The following is a 19,502-nucleotide window of genomic DNA, read 5'->3' as shown; positions in this document are numbered from 1 at the left end:
TGCATTGGAGTGGGGAAAGGAGGATCTGGGTGCCAGTTTCAGTTCCGCAGTTAGCTGTGATCTTGGGCAGATCTCACATCTCTAAGCCTTGGTTCCTTTATCTGCATGGTAAAGGGGTTAGGATAGAATCAGTGTTGTCAACAAAGGTGGTCCTTCTCTGTATGGATATTTTGAAGTGTTATGGATTGTCAGGATGTATGCGTGGGGGTAAAGGAAAGATGAGGAGATTCTAAATAGTATACAAATACATGCAGTGCCCCCAGGGAAAAACATCAGATTAGATGATTGTTAAGCAGTGCTACTAAAAATGTGGCCTGTGGACTCAGTGCTAGACAAAAAACATTTTTTTATCAGTGCACGATGTGAGAAATACAAAGATTGAGAGCAAACATTTAGAAATGTTTATGACAGTTTGACATTGCTGGGATACCCATGCATGTCATGGACTTATCTCATTGAACTGGGTACATCATAGACCAGAAGTATTGGTCATGGGACAAGTAGAGTAACACAAGTAAACAGAAACTGGTCCTTCACAGCAGACAGTTTGAGGAGCACTGATGGCAAAGCAGAGGGAAGTAACAAGGAAAGTAAAACAATACCATAATGTAAGCTCAGGAAAAGAAAACAAAAAGCATACATAGAATACCCGTTTCTCTATTTGTCATTAGTGTGACACATTTTCTCAGCCAATTCTCTTCTGTTTTTATAAGTTAAGTTCTGTTGACAAATGATATTGGGATCACAGAAAAACGAGATGTTTATTCTCTTCTAGTGCCTATTTTTTCCTTGATTTGTGGATTAGTCACTCATGTCTGAAGTGAAACCTCATGTCTTTCTAAACTTGTTTACCTCTGCTCTGAACTCTTGAGCTGCCCTGTTACCTGTCTTAAGTCCATTCTAGCCAACCTGGTCAAAGTGATGTGAACAGAATGAGAACAGTTAACTTCTTAATTTTAAGGAAGCAGCCATTTTGACATCGCTGTACAATGAAGTATAATTGATTCATATATGGCAGATAAACAGTGCTTCACAAAGAGAAAGGAAGTAGATGACACAGTTGATATAAGTAGTTGATACAAGATGATACAAAAGGTAAACAAATCTGTTTGCCTGTAAACAACAGTCTCTTGGGGGTTTTTGATTGGTTGGTTTGTTTTTGACAGCGTGCTGGATCTTAGTTCCCGGACCAGGGATTGAACCCTTCCCGCTGCAGTGAAAACTCAGAGCCCTAACCACTGGACCACCAGGAAATTCCCCAGTCTTGTGTTTAGAACTGTGTTTCTTTGGGATTTCAGTGTACTCTGCATTTAAGTCCTCTGTTCCTCCTTTTCAGTCTCTTAAGTCTCTCTGTACCTACAGGTTTGTGGTGACAAGAGCTCTGTTGGAATTTTTTTCTTACAAACAATTTGAAGGTTGTGGTGTTATTTCCTAATAATGCAGAAAATGTGGGTCACTTATGATTTTATTTGCCCTTCTTGGAGATTTCATGGTATTTTTGTGGGGAGGATATTAGGGCAATTCAAAATTAGACAGGTGCACTAAACCTTCTCACTGCCCCTCTTTCCTGGTTTTTCTTCAGTTTCATCAGGTTACGTTCATTCTTGATGTCACTGAACAGTTCTGGTACATTTTTTTTTAAGTAATTTTATTTATTTATTCATTCATTCATTCATGACTGTGTTGGGTCTTTGTTGCTACACTCGGGCTTTCTCTCTAGTTGCACTGAGCCGGGGCTACTCTTTGTTGTGGTGCGGTGGCTTCTCTTGTTGTGGAGCGTGGGCTGTAGGCCCATGGGCTCAGCAGTTGTGGCTCACGGGCTCTAGAGCACAGGCTCAGTAATTGTGGCGCACAGGCTTTGTTGCTCCGTGGCACGTGGGATCTTCCCGGACCAGGGATCGAACCCATGTCCCCTGCATTGGCAGGCAGATTCTTAACCACTGTTCCACCAGGGAAGTCCCTCTGGTTCATTTATAACTTTGCTATATTTGCTTAGGGAAGTAAAGTAAAAAGACTCATTTTATTGCTCTCACCATCTGATCTTTTCATTTGGTGGTTCTTAACCAGGGGAGCACATTGCAATCACTTTAAAAAATGATTTAAAAAGCACTTTAACTGGTTTAAAGCACTTTAAAAGGGGGCTTTTAAAAAAATGCCGAGACCCTGCTCCTGTAAGATTGATAAATAGTGCACGAGAGAGGGGCCCCAGCACATTTTTAAAGCTTCCCACTAATTCTACTGTGCACATCTGGGGCTAGTTTCACATACTCTGGCTGGTTTTATGGGTGAAATAATACTGGAAATTTGCCTTTTTCTTTTTGGGTAGCAGAGATGGGAAATAAATTTCATCTCAGAGTTGGTAGAATCTGCCTGGAGCCCTGTGTTGAAAAGGATTCTGAGGCTTATCAGGGAGAAGTAGAAGGGCACATGTTCCGAGCATTTAGGCTGTCCTTGTTGTGCAGCAGTGTTTCTCAACCAATCACATATGTCCAGTTTATCAAACTCCACGAGACAAAGCTCCACCCCAGACCTATGAAACCAGAGTTTCCCAGGGTGGAGCCAGGGCATATGTATTTTATTATTACCAGGTTAATCTGATTGTTGAAGCTAGGACCAGGGGTGACAGCTGGTTGTGGATATTTTGTTAGAAACCAGAATTGAGTAAGAGTGAGGATAATGCCCTAAGTCTGTCTTGGCAGAGCCAGGTGGGGAGCAGTGCTAGCCATCTGGTATCATGGAAGAATATTTGGAGCTGCCTTTTAGTCACTGAACTATTCATGCTGAATTAATGTTTGGGTAATGGTCTATGACATGGGCTCTCAAACTTGTGTTCATCATCAGAGTCACCTGGACACTTGTTAAATTACAGAGTGCTTGGGCCCTCCCCCAGAGTTTCAAATTCAATAGGTCTAGATGTGGCGTGAGATTTTTTTTGTTTGTTTGGCTGTATTAGGTTTTCGTTGCTGCATGCAGGCTTTCTTTAGTTGCGTTGCGCGGGAGCTACTCTTCATTGTGGTGCGCAGGCTTCTTACTGCAGTGGCTTCTCTTGTTGTGGAGCATGGGCTCTAGGTGCGTGAGCTTCAGTAGTTGTGGCATGCAGGCTCAGTAGTTGTGGCACATGGGCTTAGTTGTTTTGCGGCATGTGAGACCTTCCCGGACCAGGGCTCAAACCCGTGTCCCCTGCATTGGTAGGTGGATTCTTAACCGCTGCGCAACCAGGGAAGCCCTGGCCTGAGATTTTGCATTTCTAACAAGCTCCCAGTTGATACTGATGGTCCTGGGACCACACTTTGAATACCATTGGCCTATGATTTGAAGCTAAAAATCAGTTATAATCATGAATTGTAGTGAATTCTTTCACTGTTGAGTCTACGCTTTAGAATTAGCATTAGAATATGTAGAATGACATAGTTCAGAGGAAGATGTTGAGTAAGATACAAGTACAAGTAAGATACAGACACTGATTGCTTGGCTAGGGAAATAGCCAGAGGCTGGGCAGGACAGAATAAGGGACAGTTGGGAACAGGCATTTAAGTTTGTGACCTTGGCCTCAAAGCCTCTTAGCAGCCATGTAACATCCCTAGCTAAGTGGAAAGTGAGAGGAGATTCAGAGGTCTGCACTGCTTGCCTTTTCTGTTTGGAATACTACTTCTGCTTCTTTGTATGGCTCATCATTTAGGTCTCAGCTCAGACAGTTCGTTCTTGTTGAGATCTCCCTCCAAAACTTCTTGTCACCTCAGAAAGGTCAGCTAGCCCTTCCTATGTATGCTGTTTGCTTATATATTTGTCTATCCACATAAACAAGCAATCTCCTTGAAGATGGAGCTCTTTCTGCCTTATTCATCACTGTGTTCCCAGTACCTGGTTCAGATTAGGCCTGGAGTAAAATTTTGTGTAGGAATAAATAAATGGTATTGATCACAGACCTTACTTGAGGGGTTTTATGAATTAATGAAGACTTTATGAATTTTAGTTTGATACTGATGCTGCTACTTTAATTCTTTTTTCTCACAGCATGTTATGGAAAGCAACCATTGTACTTAGTAGAGGAGTATCAGTTCAGTACCGCTACTTCAAAGGGTGCTTTTTAGAGCCAAAGGTATGTTTTCTTTATCTAGTTTCCAGTTTCTTTAGAAGACTTCTTTCAAAAGCAACTAACTTAAGTTTGGAAACATTAAAAGTAAAATGAGTTTGTTTAGATCAAATAAGGAAAAAAGAACTCTAGCTTAATAATATTTTAGTACCAAAAAGAAAGGAAGTAGCCTCTTCAGAGGCAAATAGTGTGTGCAATGGAATTTTTAAAAGACTAATAGTAAGTATGTTCTGCAATATTCTTATCATGAAATTGGTTTTAATGATAAGTGTTCTTGATAGGTGTGCATTTTCTATAACTTTTGTAAACTAGTTAGTAACCAGTAGTAAGGGTTTTTCTTTTTGTTTCATTTTTTTAATTCATCTGTGGTAAAGATATATTTAGAAGTGTATATAGCCAACTTTAAGTGAGTAACTTCGAAAAAATTATTTCAACGCAGCCATCTCTTAGTGGCTGCATTAACTCCTATCAAAACTGAAGTCATTCCTTTTAGATTTTTTTTCAGTGACAGTGTTGATAGACCAGGATCTTTTCTGAAGGCCTTTGGAATATCAGTTAGATCTAAATCTGCTTGCTCACAATGATTTATTTATTATTTTGGGAACATTTTCATATTTAGAAAAGTTGATTCTTTATTTTAAAGATACTTATTTGCTGAAAGGATTAGTTTCCTTCAGATTTTTACCTTTGAGCACACTTTGGGCTGCATGTGAACAAGGGCTTAGGCAGGAGTCTAGGAGGCAAACATGGATTAGATCTTTTTAAAAATTTATTTCCCTTTGGGGTCCTTGAATACTTGTTACATGTAAAAAAAAAAATTGCAAGCAGCCACTGTTACCTCAGTCTCTTAGCCACCATTATATAAAAGAGAAAAACTGACAAACCCACTTCAGCTGTCTTTTGCACCTATTACGTTTCTTATTCCAAGAATATATTGTGAATATACTCAGTAATTAAAATTAAATTACATTATAGTTGATCATTATGTTGGCTTATCTTGACAATAGTCTCACTTTAATGACTAAGGAAAAGATCATTTATTTGGCATAGGGGTTGTACATTGTGGCAAAGTTCTTTAGTATAAAGTGAACATTTGTGCAGAGTTATGTAGATCATAGCACTTGTGAGTTTGAAAGCATATTTGAGGATCCTGGTATGTGAAATTAACTAAATTTTACTTACGGGGGCATTTGGACAAGAAAAATCATGAGTCCTTTGGGCGTAGTTTCCTAAAGTAAGACTGTTGTCAACACAGGTCAAATTAAGCCAACCTACAGTATTTTCTCTTTTCATTGAAAATGTAACCAAAAGCAGCAAATCCTTCCAAAATGCCTTTTCCAAAAAATTGGCACGAAGTCTGCTTACAGTAAGAAACAAGTTTTTCCCCTTGTAATACTTGCAAAAGTTTACAGTATGTGTTGGTGAGTGTGTTTCTTTAAGTAGGTGCTCTGTATCGTGTACACATGTACCGTGTGATGCAGGGGCTGCCATGGTAAGTATGTTTTTCATGGAATAGAGTAAATAGCCACATAAAATCCCATGCATATGGCTAGAGGTTTTTTTTTTCCCACATGCCAGCTTAAAGTGACACTTCTTTTTAAAGTTGGTGGCGCTTTTTAAATGAATCATAATTTTTAATAGAATTAGAAACTTTGTCTCAATTGTGCATTGTCAAATGATAGAACTAATGTGCAAGGAATCTTAAATCGTGAAATGATGTAAATTATTGGAGTATATATTTTATGAATATAAAGAATGATTGGAAAGCAAAATGATTATGAAAGCATTGAAAAACTGAAATGGGTAATAAGGTTAATTTTACTGGGTCAAAAGTTTTAGGTTATCCAAGCAGTTGTAGAACCTAAGCTAAAAATCTTGTGATCTTGTCACTTGACCTTCAGAATTCAGCTTACTCATCTATAAAATGAAGGGTTTGAACTATAGATTTCTTACATCCCTTCCATTGCTAAAATTTTTCTATGAATAAAATTTTACCATTCATAATTTCTCTTCCGTAATTTGCTCTTTCTGGCATATTCCTTTTAGTTTAGAAGTTAAAGACTCTTGAAGTCCTTTTTCTCTTTAATTTCTCACAGCTGTATCTTCTTATGCTTTGTAGAATTAGAATAAGGTGTTAATATATTAAATTGTAAAATAATTTTTTACAGGTGACAAATATTATCTTATTTAAACATAGCAAACAAAAGTAGTAGATATTCCTGGAATGGAAACATTGCTGTGAGTCTGCAGATAACCCATTAATTTCATATCTTCACCAAAGATAATTTTTGAATTAATGTGTAATTTAAACATTTTTTAATCCATGTTCACCCCTTTTTATTTGTGGCTGGAATTAGGGATTGTTGTCTCATACTGAGATGTTAGCCACTTTTTAATTATATTGTCTTTGAAATTTTTCATTCATTTCAGTGAAATAGCTTATTTTTCAGTAACATCTGCTTTTAATTTTTACAGGTGTTAACATTCACTCATAATTAGATTCATTACAAATTCTTTTACCTTGTTCTTAACGTCCCTTGATTTTTATTTAAATCCTTTAACAAAAGAATCAGTCATCTGGTAGGCAGACAATTGTTTATTTTCGTAATAGCCCAGGTTGTCATTTTGTACAGTGGTTTCTTAATAAAATTCTTCTGCATGCTAAATACCCTCAGCTGTTAACTATGAATTTGAACCATCTGAGAGATGTATGTCGGCCTAGCCTTCTTTGCTTTACTCACTCCTAAGTGACCGTTTTTCTTCCTGGTCTTGTTAAAAATAGTGATTTTTAACTAACTGGTTCTGGCCTCTGACATAGATTAAAAATTCAGAGCCCCTTTCACATGGGCATTTTTTTTCCATTTTTTTCAAAATCGTAGAAAGGAAACAGTGAAATTTTTACAGTTTACGCTTAACAGTTTTTATGATATTTGAAAGCAGTGATATTCCATGATAGTGATAGTTTTGCTTGGTGGTCTGTTAAAAACAAAAACCCCAGTCTACCTCTTATATAATCTTGTTTCTTTTTCTCAGTGCTTGATATAGCTGAGTGATGTCAATCAATAACTGTTTAAGAAAGCAGTCATTATGACTTTTTTGTAGAAACAGGTTTTTTGTATGAGAAACAGTCCAGCAATCTTCTGATTTAATACATGCTAAAATGTGAAATAACTCTACCAGTCCTGTTAGTGGAGTACTGTCTTGGACTGATATTGTTACTTTTGTCTCCAAAGTGCTTAAAATTGTGGCAGTCTTACAGAACGGAACTCTTGTTTTTTGCCTAAGATCTTGAAGAATGACTTACTGCATTTAGCATATTAAAAAGGATTGCATGTTTTGGAATCATTGCTAAGATCTTTAATTTCCCAATGCTCAGGTGTTAAGGTTTTTTTTTTGTTTTAAAGAACATTGGTAAGCTAAAATTTAAGATTACCTACTAAAGTTTAATAAAGTAGTCACAACAATTTTGGAAATTCAGTGTGTTTTAAAACTTGGTTCATTTGTCAATATTATCACATTTTATGTACCAACCATGAATTTGTAGTGTGAACGCCAGTAGACACAGTTATAAGCCATCTGTTGAATTGACCCTTTGGACTGCTCCTCAAGACTCCATTCTGTTCAAGCCTAGTTAGCTTTATGCTATGGTTACTGGGTTTGTAAACAGGAGTGGAGTTTTAAAAATTACTGCTAAAATATGTTCCCTCTCAAGTGTTTAATCCACAGGACTATTCTTACATGATTAAGTATAGATACTGTAATCAACACTTTTTGTGAAATTCCCCTGATACCTGAATTAAAACAAAAACTTAAAACAAAAACAAAGTCTCTCCTTTCTTCTACCCACTTTTAATCCCTGCTGATATTTACTATTATGTTCATGGCACCCTTTCAAGTCACATTTGATTAGTAACTTTTATAAGAATATGGATCTACACCACTTTTGTAGCAAAGAGGATTTTTTTTTTTTTTTGAGGGGAGTGCAGGGGACATGGGAGGGGTGGAAGAAGGGAATAGATTAGTTATTTCTGGTTGCCCATTATTGCTAAGAAACATTCCTATTTTTATTATATACATTTGTATCTTTTGAGGGTTAGAAAGTTTGATGTGTGAAAACAAATTCAAAAAAGTGACAGCAAAAAGTTACAGTAAAAAACGTCTAGCAGATGCAGGATCAGATGTTTCTTGTTTTTTTAGCGTAATTCACCATATTTTAAGATTAGTACTTTCACATTTACATTTTTAAAAATGTCTACACAGTTTATTATCAATTCACAAGTGAACCCTTATAACAAGGATGTATTCAGCTAGAGAAAATGAGTTCCTGTATTATCCCAGGATTAAGGAATTGAATGTATATCTAATTTTAGTTTTCAATCTTCAAAAGTTTGCAAGTTTTAAAAAAAGATTTTAACCTCTGGTTATTTTAAATGACAGAATTATCTCTTGCCTAATTTGTTACATACTTATTTGTTATCATTTGGCTCATTTGTTATTAAATAAAATCAATATTGAAATCCTATAAAATGTTATAGAAGAGTATTTAATGTCATCTACAGATGTAATAAAGAGAGAAGCTTATATGTTCCAGACTTAAGAGTATATATGTGCCTAGACAAGGGTTTAAAGATAAGTGAAAATATTGATAGTGATTATCCCTAAGTAGTGTGATAATGGGTGATTTTTGTCTCTTTTTGCTTCTCTGTATTTTACTAAATTTCTTCAGAAGAAGAAAAAAAATACCTTGTAAGGATATAGTTTGAAAATTTTCTTTTAAAATATGTATTTAAGGATTGTATTTTGGCACATAAGTTTAATTAGACAAGTGTAGGGTTTTTTGTTTTGTTTTAAATACTTCAAGGAAAATTAGGAAACACTTCATATACTTCAGTACTTTAGGAACACACAAGAGAATTCTTGTGGTAGTTCATTCTTGCGTTTAAATTGCTGTAGACATTATCAACAATACATAAAGCTTTATTTTCTTTTTTAGTAAGAGAATTTGATAACAGAAGACAGTATTAAAATTTTTCACACTGTATGAATTTATAAACTTTAAGGCAGTAAGAGTAAAACTGGATGTTCATTCCCCTTTAATCGAACTTGTTCTTCAGATTTACCCATGCATGTGTCCTTTCCTAAAGGAAAGGGCTTCCTGTGCTCCTTAGAAACACTGGTTACTAAAATACGAGAATCTAATATTCTTCCTGTTACCTACTTACTAGTTAAATATATGTAATGAAGGACTTAATTATGCCCTCTAGTTCCTTGAGTAACTTGTGATAATTGATCTTGAAGTATTTGTTCTCAGTATTTCTACTATCAGAGAGTTTAGGCTTTTTCCGAACACTTGAGGAGTTACTTCAGTCTTCCAGTAATACTTCATTGACTTCCGACATACCAAACATAAAGTATATTTGCTGTTAACTTTAACTTACGACAGAGTATCAGTTAAAGATTAAAACTGAGTATTGTAGGCAGATTTAAGAATGGGTTTTAAATGGTTTTATTTGCCAGTTCATCTTATTTTTGTTTACTGCCTCACCCTCATTTTCTTCCAGCATTCATCATGTTTTTTGACCTGGTACATTCCTGATTTTTCGCATATAATATTGATATTAACAAGATGAATCTCTTGGTTTCATAATTAGTATAAGACTTAGGCCACAAACATCTAATGGCATCATGGGTAGAAAATAAGATACAAGAAATTATTGCAGACGTTTAACTTTTAAATTGCAGACTATCGGTGGTCCATGTCAAGTCATAGTTCACAAGTGGGAGACTCATCTACAACCACGATCAATAACCCCTTTAGGTATGGGCATTAACTGCATCTGTTTGAGGCATATGCATAAAGTTACTAATATGCTGCACAATGGCTTAGTGGGATTTAATAAATATTTATTTTAAAGTTTAAGGTCAATGCATTGTCAGTACTACAAGTTTCACTGAGCATATCATGGGTCTTACTTTCAAAACTAAACAGTTCTTAATTGCCTTTCTTCATAAACTTTATTAGAAATGCTTGCCTAGTTATTTTTAATTTCTTGAATTAGATGGGTTTATGGTGGAATATATATTTATATTTGGAGTAGTTACAAAAGTTTATAAAATAGCATTTTTTTTAACTGAGCATCCATCCGTGGCTTTGATATTACTTGCTCAGAGAACTTAGAACATTTGAGGAAAGAATTAATCCAAAACAATGATTCTTACATTTTTAACTTTGAATAGTAATAGAATAAGTTATTCTATTTGTGTGTGTTTTTTAAACTAGTAAATACTTGAATAAACTTGTATGAATGAATTCAGATTTCTTGGTTGTAGCAGACATTTTCCCCCAATACCCTGCTGGCTATGTTAAAGTTGCTATTCAGATAATTTTTGTTTGTTTGTTTGTTTAAACGTTATTTAGTTTTCTTGTGCCTAAAAATGGCATTTCTCTTCATACAAGTATTTTTGAATTTCCTTTTCCATACTGAGATTAAAATTTGAAGTTCTTTTCACATACATTAAATTACCTACTTGGTTTCATCTATAAATTGACTTAGTGCTGAAAACTCTGTTTTAGTTTCCAGAGAAAATTAGAATTTAAAGAATAAATGGCTTGTTATTTACTAGCTTAGATTAGAAAGTAGTGAGAGATTCTGCTTTACCCTGTATATAGCAAGGACACATCTTGTTTAAACAGCTATCTCATTCCATCCTCTTTATTGGATTTTCTTTTTGTATATACATTTTTGTAATACATTTTTGATAGTATATTTAGAATTTTTATGTAGTGTACTTTAGAATTAAAAGAGTGCCATACTGAGGTTGGAAATTATTAGGAATTGAATATTTAAAAAATTGCATTTTGAAGCATCTTGCAGTTAAATATATTTTCTTATTTTGAGAAAGTAGGATGATTTTGTTTCTGGTCTTTTTAATAAATGTATTTTATACTTTTGGAAAATAAAACTTCCGAACTTAAGAACTGTGTGAAATATACCAGAGAATCTTTATTGGGAACTGTCACACTTATTTTAACAAATTCAGGTTTATGTTTAAAGTAAACTGGGAAAGGAAATAGCAGGGAAGATAATTAGTATTTTACTCAGAGGGTGGGGCTTAACAGCTTTTCTCATTTAGTTGAAATTTCTGTTAGGAGGCAATGTGCAAACACTTACTTTTTGGTAATTCCTCATAGCTCTATATATACAGGTAAGTTTATGCTGTTTAAAAAGCTTTTAGTTGGCTATAGAGAATAGTTGGGGTTTGAGGAGCATTATATTTTAGGTAAGTTCAGAATACGCACTATGTAAGAATAAGCATTTTAATTGTGCCAAGACCTTTGGTTTGAAAAATCAACCAGGAGATATTGTTGTCCAGCAACTTGTCAGTCTCATGCATTGGTTGGTATAAACATTTGTCCCAGTGCCTCTAGAGCACCTCTCTGAGGAGTTTTCTTTCTCTTCCTTACAACATTGTGAATAATCACCATGAATATAAGAACCATTATTGTTTGATAGCCTCCTTAAAAGGGATTTCTTTATTGAGGGCTACAATAAATATGCTTATTCACTTTGGGCTGCTTTTAAATTCTAAATTAATTTTTTAAAAAATCCTTAAGGTAGGTAATTTCTCAATTGTTCATTCTGTATATACATCATGAATTTTAACTAGATTTTCTATTTTCCTTCAATTTTAGAAAGTGAAATTATTATTGACGATGGACAATTTGGAATCCACAGTAAGTGAGACTGAGTTTTGAAAATTTTTATTCACATGGTTGAGATGTTACCTTACATTTCATTAGAAACAGCACAGGGAAATATGACAGTATGATATTGAAAATAGAGACTAGAAGACTAGATCCAAAAAACAAATGCATTCTGTTAAATAATAGTTTCCAGTATTATTATTATTATTTTGGGCCATGCCACGTGACTTGTGGGATCTTAGTTCCCGAACCAGGAGGATTGAACCCACACCCCCTGCAGTGGAAGCAGAGTCCTAACCGCTGGACTGCCAGGGAATTCCCTCCAGTATACTTCTTATGCTTTAAAATTTTATTTATTTTTTAGTTTTTATTTGGCTGTTGACTTTAGGTATATGAATTAATATAATCAATTTAAAAGTATTGTACTTAACTGTTACTATATCATCACTTAACACTACTATGTTTGAAAATGATGTTAATTGTTCTCAACATTTAAAGTGTGAAATGTTACTCATAAGCTATGTTTGTGCATTTTGTGTTTGTATGTGCATTTATAGTAAAATCAAGATTAAGTAGCAGAATGTTCTAGTAATTATGGCTGAGTATTTAAACAATTAATTTACAGTGGAATATGCATTCATATACTTTCTGCATCAGTAAATACTTTATCCTAAGGATTCAAGTTTTTTCTTCAATGGCTGGAATTCTCACAGTGTATCAGCATTATCATGCTAAACTGCATTTTCATTTTAGATACTATACTGTAGGAGTCAAAAGGTGTAAAGGGGGTGGACAGAATGTGTGCTTGCATTGACTGTGAACCAGAGATAATTGCTCATAACCAGTTTGCATTCCTGTTGAGTACAGGAAGGAATAGGGCCTGAATGTTTTGGTTGTGGTTTTACTAAGTACATATGTTTATCCACTTTAGAAATGTACATGCTTTTGCAGTATTTGGGCAGGAATTTAACTTATTTTTCTTGATTTTGTTTGGGATTATTTATATCACATCATAAGGTAGTCTAACATACTCGAATAGTTTTATTTAGTGTTTTAGAGACTACACAAAATTTATGCTACATGTTTTGGAGAGCTTTTTTAATGAAGAAGTTGTTTTCTCATTTCTTCAACTGTAATGATGACATTATATCCTTCTATTATATGTTAGTTACTATGCATGGTTATAAACGGATGGCATTTCTTTCGTCATCTGTTGCTGTTGTCATCATCTTCCTAAATTCAGCGTTAGTTGGCCTTCAGGATAGAAAGCCATTTCTCCAACTCTGTCCATTTCTGAAAACAGTTTAAAATTAAGAGATGGTAGTGGTTTCTCTTCATGTATGAAATTTGATAGTTATGAAATCATACCTAAGGAGAAAAGCTTCTTGATTTTTTTTTTGAAGTTCTCTTGATGAAGAACTTAGGTCCAAAACAGTTGTCAGCTCCCTGGTATTTATGAAAATGTTATTACCTTTGTTAGTAAGAAACTTCAAGTTAAACAGTGCTAACAGTGTTATCACAATCATGCAGTTTATCTATGGCAGAATATGTAAACAGAGAATACATTTGTTTTGTTATTACCACCTCATATCTACGCTGCCAGCACTAGTGGAATAACTAGTTTCAGCTGAATATTTCATGTGAAACTTTGGAAGTGTAGTAGTGATCCACTGCCAGTGGAACAAATGCTAGGTGAGAAGCCATCTTGCAATATGTATTCTTTCTGAGATAGATTTGTATTACTTCAATAATATATTCAACAAGAGTATTTTAATTTACTTTAGTGCTAAAGTTTGGCTAGTTGTTAATGTTCATTTAACTTTTCCCTCTTACTTGATATAAAAGTTCTTTTTCAATGACAAGTAAGACTACTTATATATTTGCTTTGGAGAGAAATACCAGTGATAGATAACCTGAGTATATTAAACGGAATGTGAACTAGAATTGTCAATATATATTGTACTTATTGGATTGGCTTTAAAAATATGTATATTAATTACTGTTCTTCATATTTACTTTGCCAGATGGTGTTGAGACTCTGGATTCTGGATGGCTGACGTGTCAGACTGAAATCAGATTACGTTTGCATTATTCTGAGAAACCTCCTGTCTCAATAACCAAGAAAAAATTAAAAAAATCTAGATTTAGGTATGACCATGTGTATTTGTTACTTAGCCTATTTATTTTCACTAATGGTGTAGATTTCTGATCCATCTGGTTATAGCCTTTATGTGTATAAACTAAGAAAATAAACACAGATAATGTCACATTTTCTAATAAATGCGGTGTCTTGTGAGAGTGAACTGCTTCCCTGCCTGAAGATTGCTACAGTTAAATGTACTTATGTTAGTCTTAATCTCCAAATTGGAAACAAGAAAATTTTGTTTTTACTTAGATAAGTGATTTCTAGGCTTACTATCTTTGTAGTTTCTACCATTTAAAATTTCTTAGTGTAGCAATAAATATTTTGTTTTAAAATTAACATAACGAAATGATTTTGAGCTAAATGAAGGGAGAATGGCATGAACAGAGAAAAATGATTGTTGGAAATATACTTCAGTGTCCTAAATTTTCCGGTGGCTTGAAAACGAGAAACTTTTCCGTTAAGAAGGTCACAGTTACCATAGCAGTTCCAGGTTAGTTTAATTTTAATCTTAATTTAAGAAGATTTAGGTGTCAAGCTTTGTATAAATAACAGAATAGTAAGTAACTTAATTTTTCTGTAATGTCACCATGTATATGTGGGGCTTTTTTGTGTTTTTTTTTTTGTGGTACACGGGCCTCTCACTGTTGTGACCTCTCCCGTTGTGGAGCACAGGCTCAGGACGCGCAGGCTCAGCAGCCATGGCTCACGGGCCCAGCCGCTCCGCGGCATGTGGGATCTTCCTGGACCGGGGCATGAACCCGTGTCCCCTGCATCGGCAGGCGGACTCTCAACCACTGTGCCACCAGGGAAGCCCTACCATGTTATATCTTTGAGTGAACTGATTTCTCAACGACAGAGGCAGCCCTATCATTTGAATTTTTATAACTTTGGGACTGAGAGTTCTAAGTCTTGATACGTTATGCAGCTTTTTCTGACAAAATGTCAGGGCTGGGTTGAAAGGGCCATTTTCAGTAACTGAAGTAATTAATAGTAATACTTATTATCTTCAGAATAAAATTGATAATGATGTTGCAGTTTGTAAATCCATAAATGTTTTACAATAACTGCTGAAAATATTATAGTACTTACCTATACCAGTAATAAAATACATAAGGGAAAGGGTGGGTAACACTTCACAGCCCTTTCCATTGGCTATTCTGTGAGTAAAGAGTGTTGGGTGTACCTTGCCTCTGTTCATTAGCTTTTCTAGGCCTCTGCTTTGCTTCTGAAAAACCTAGGTAATTGGACCACGTGGCTGATCTGCAAGATCCATTTGATCACAGAGATTCTCTAACCAGTTAGTCATAAATAACTGAATATTTTATTTACATGTTAAAAGAAGCAAATAAATTGTGTTAACCGCTGTAAAGTGTTTTATTAGCATAAGACCTTGAAATAAAGGTAGCAGTAGAAGATAAAGCCTTGGTTGGTTGGGCTTATTAGGATTTATTTTTTCTTTGACTATAAGAAATTAATAGAGGGAATTCCCTGGCAGTCCAGTGGTTAGGACTCTGTGCTTCCACTGCAGGGAGAACAGGTTCGATCCTTGGTTGGGAAACTAAGATCCTGCATGCTGCGGTGTGGCCAAAAAAAAAAAAAAAAAAAATTAATAGATAATTAATGGGGTTCTGATTGCATTGTACATGCATCCTGAGTCCTGTACTGTTCTTGTTTATATAGTGATTGATTATATTATTGTATTGCTTAAGCTTAAACTGGAAGATTTTTATAACCATACTTAGTTGGGCTCTACAAATTAAGTGACTGATTCCTACTGAAATAATTGTGCATAGCTAGAAACCAATGTTGTTTTGACCATCTTTTTCCCCCAAAATTCATATTATCAATAGGTTAAGCCTTCAGTGGCTAGAAAATAAATTTATCTGCAGGTTTATCAGGACTTTTAAAAACTTAGCAACAGCATTTAAATTTTAAATAAAACACTAGACATGATGTTTTATCTCATTACCACCACATTTTCAACAACACAAGTTTCTCTTTCGCTTGATTCCACCAGAACTTGGAAAGCAATGTTACTTATGATAGACTATAACATTTATATAGCTATTTGAGTAAAACCTTTAATGTTTAGTCCATTTAGAACTAAATTCTTTCATAGATCCCTTTAAACTTGATTTTTTTGGGGGGGCATAGATGCACATTGCTATTTGTAGGTTAGCCTTTTTTGTGGGGGGGGGCTATGGCATGCGGGATTCTAGTTGCCTGACCAGGGATCGAACCCCTGCCCACTGTTTTGGGAGCGTGGAATCTTAACCACTGGACCACCAGGGAAGTCCCTGGAATAGCCATTTTTAATCTTCCATTTCTTCCTTGCTTGTTCATTACTATCCACTTGTGGTCGCTTTTCATATGTCCTGGTAGAGAATGTTTGTTCCTTCAGGCTGACCAACAAAATCAGTTGTTCAGAACTGTTCCTAAAAGTTTGGAGAGAAGAGATGATCATTTTTGTTTGGATTATTAAAGTGGTGCTGCTTTTGGTTTTACAGTATGATTACGGAACCTTATTACTAATTGAATAACCTGTGTTCATATCCCCTCTGGAAGGTTTCAGAGTGTGTGCCTATGAGGCAAGTCTGCACGGTGGTTGAAGGCAGCAGCGTCATTTGGAGAGAGCAGGCCTCACTAATACAGTTCTGTTACTTGTATTATTAAGTGGATCTCATTTAAATCTAGAATGAAAAGTTTTCCTAGCGCAGCTGTATTCTGTACAATAACGTTGCTTCTACATCACTGGTATTAAAGTTGTTTAATCTATGTACATTCCAGTTGGTGCAAGAAATATTCTAGAATTGAGTTGACTGTTTGGCATTACAAGTGCTGTGTGCAACTAATCGCTTCTCATTGGGAGTAAACTAGTCTTTGTGACCCAATAGCTTGGGTAACTTGTATTTTGTTTTCATTGCTGTGGAGTCTGTAAGAGTTTTAGACTCTTGGTTTATTTTTTTATTCATTTGTTTCATTAAAAAGGTACATACATATAAATATACATACATAAAAACCATGAATACATGCAAATATATATATTTAATACAATAGTTTTCTTTAATGATGTACTGTTCACAAAGTACGTGGACTCACTGTGGTGAGAAGAAAGAGGAAATTTAAAAATTTACAACTACGAACTCTAACAGTCTTTTAATGCACACTAACAGAATATGGTTCAAATTTGTACTTGTTTTATATATATATTTGTGAAACTTCTCATAAGAAATTGAGATAGCCAATTATAAATGGATAATAGTAAATGCCCTTTTAGATTCATTTTTAAAAACCTAAAGAATTAATGAAAACAGCCTTAGGCATAATGAGCATTTATCTCATTTTAATACTTTGCAGAAATGTGTGGAGATAAAAAAATCACTATTTTATAAAGTATAACTAATGCCTTAACCTGTAGTATGTGTAGTCTGCGTAATATTTTTATTTGAGGGTTTAGCATATACAAGGAGCATTTTTAAATTTAATGTTTTGGTAACATTTATATGGATTTTCCTTCTTTTTCACTTTTTGCATTTCATTATTTTTTCCTTTTATGTAGGGTAAAGTTGACACTAGAGGGTCTGGAGGAAGATGACGATGATAGGGTATCTCCCACTGTTCTTCACAAAATGTCCAATAGTCTGGAGATATCCTTAATAAGCGACAATGAGTTCAAGTGCAGGCATTCACAGCCGGAGTGTGGGTATGGCTTACAGCCTGATCGTTGGACAGAGTATAGTATACAGACAATGGAACCAGATAACCTGGAACTAATATTTGATTTTTTTGAGGTGAGTATATTTCACTGAGAGGGGTGAGAGACAACGCAGACAAGAGCTTATTTTTACATATGCTTTGATTTTTATCATAGGTTAATTTGTATAAATGCATGATTCATACAACTTTTTAGATGTTACTCCTCTATACATGTTAGCAGATTTTAAAAACGCAAGAGTTGACAGATTCAGGTACTATTAAAATTATAATTGAGAACTTCAGAACTGATGTTTTCAATAATTTTTCTTTGTCTTTAATTTTTGTCAATTTGATTACTATGTGTCTCGGCATGTTTCTCCTTGGGTTTATCCTGCCTGGGACTCTCTGTGCTTCCTGGACTTGGATGGCTATTTACTCTCCCATGTTAGGGAAGTTTTACACTGTAATCTCTTCAGATATTTTCTCGGGTCCTTTCTTTCTCTTACCTTTCTGGGACCCCTATAATGTGAATGGTGGTGCATTTAATGTTGTCCCAGAGGACTCCTGGGCTGTCTTCATTTCTTTTCATTCTTTTTTCTTTATTTTATTCTGTGGCAGTGAATTCCACCATTCTGTCTTCCAGGTCACTTATCCGTTCTTCTGCCTCAGTTATTCTGCTCTTGATTCCTTCTAGTGTATTTTTCATTTCAGTTATTGTATTGTTCATCTCTGTTTGTTTGTTCTTTAATCTTCTAGGTGTTTGCTCTTTAATTCTTCTAGGTCTTTATTAAACATTTCTTGCATCCTCTCGATCTTTGCCTCCATTCTTTTTCCGAGGTCCTGGATCATCTTCACTATCATTATTTTGAATTCTTTTTCTGGAAGGTTGCCTTTCTCCACTTCATTTAGTTGTTTTTCTGGGGTTTTATCTTGTTCCTTCATCTGGTACGTAGTCCTCTGCCTTTTCATTTTGTCTATCTTTCTGTGAATGGGGTTTCATTCCACAGGCTGCAGAATTCAGAATTGATGTTTTAAATCAAGACCAGATGTCTTGATGTCTGTGTCTATTCTAAATATAAATGAATTGTATCCAGAGGAGCTTCCAAGGATAGAGAGAAGTGCAGGCTGTGTAACTTTTGGTGGCAAACTGATGTAACTAGCATGATTGAGTCCTTTATGACTGAAGTCTGTGGTTTATTGAAGCATTTTATAAGAATTCATTGTAACAGTGGACCCATTTTTGCAACTTTACTTGATAGTATAAATATGTAAGAAAAAATAGTTGCTATGAAAATTGTGCCAGGTTATTCAGAGTCTGTGCTGCCAACTTTCCAGAGCTGCTTGTGCCACTTTACACTAGAGCTCTCTGCTTATGGGCTGTTCAGCTGCTCCTCACGAATAACACTGGGTCCTCCCCTAAGGTCCTGGCTCTTTGGTGTTTCCACTCTCATTTCCACTAGATTAGAGTTTAGCTTTTTGAGAGTAGGGAATATTCCTTGCCCAACAGTAGCACCTAGCCACTGTTTCTTAAAAAAGCAAAATTCAGGATGGATTAGAATCCAGTAAGTAACACTTATAATAAAGTTATAACCTTATAATTAGATCTTGCCTAATTAATAAGATCTGGGAGACTTTTATTCTAAAAATATGAGGTTTTGGTTGAACATTTCCTTGTTCTTTTAGTACCTACCTCTTAATAATCTCTCGAGCAGCCTAACTTCCCTTTCATTTGGTTAGCAGTTTTGGAAATACAAATTTATTCATAGACTAGGTGGATGAAATATGCTGTATAATCTCAAAGTTGAGTATTTGGTGTCCTATCCCTCTGTGTCATCTGTGTAGATGCATTTTTAAAGAATAAA

General features: G+C 35.0%; 1 protein-coding gene across 5 annotated transcripts in view; it reads left to right on the top strand.

Moving 5' to 3' along the window:
- Nucleotides 1-19,502, top strand: part of GPCPD1 (glycerophosphocholine phosphodiesterase 1) — a 63,081-nt gene that overhangs the window by 9,641 nt on the left and 33,938 nt on the right. For 3 of the 5 annotated variants that reach the window (XM_079945297.1, XM_079945296.1, XM_079945295.1), the window contains exons 4-8: nt 4,015-4,099; nt 9,836-9,911; nt 11,787-11,828; nt 13,823-13,946; nt 17,504-17,735. In XM_079945297.1, coding sequence (XP_079801423.1) covers nt 4,015-4,099; nt 9,836-9,911; nt 11,787-11,828; nt 13,823-13,946; nt 17,504-17,735 — 559 coding nt within the window. Of the gene's footprint in view, nt 1-4,014; nt 4,100-5,536; nt 5,586-9,835; nt 9,912-11,786; nt 11,829-13,822; nt 13,947-17,503; nt 17,736-19,502 lie in introns of those variants that run through there. The other 2 variants (XM_079945299.1, XM_079945298.1) reach the window with 2 other exon arrangements.

This window comes from Stenella coeruleoalba (genome assembly GCF_951394435.1).
Source record: "Stenella coeruleoalba genome assembly, chromosome: 15".
Taxonomy (NCBI): domain Eukaryota; kingdom Metazoa; phylum Chordata; class Mammalia; order Artiodactyla; family Delphinidae; genus Stenella; species Stenella coeruleoalba.
The sequence above is the reverse complement of the archived record's forward strand: the minus strand, read 5'-3'. Positions and strand labels throughout refer to the sequence as shown.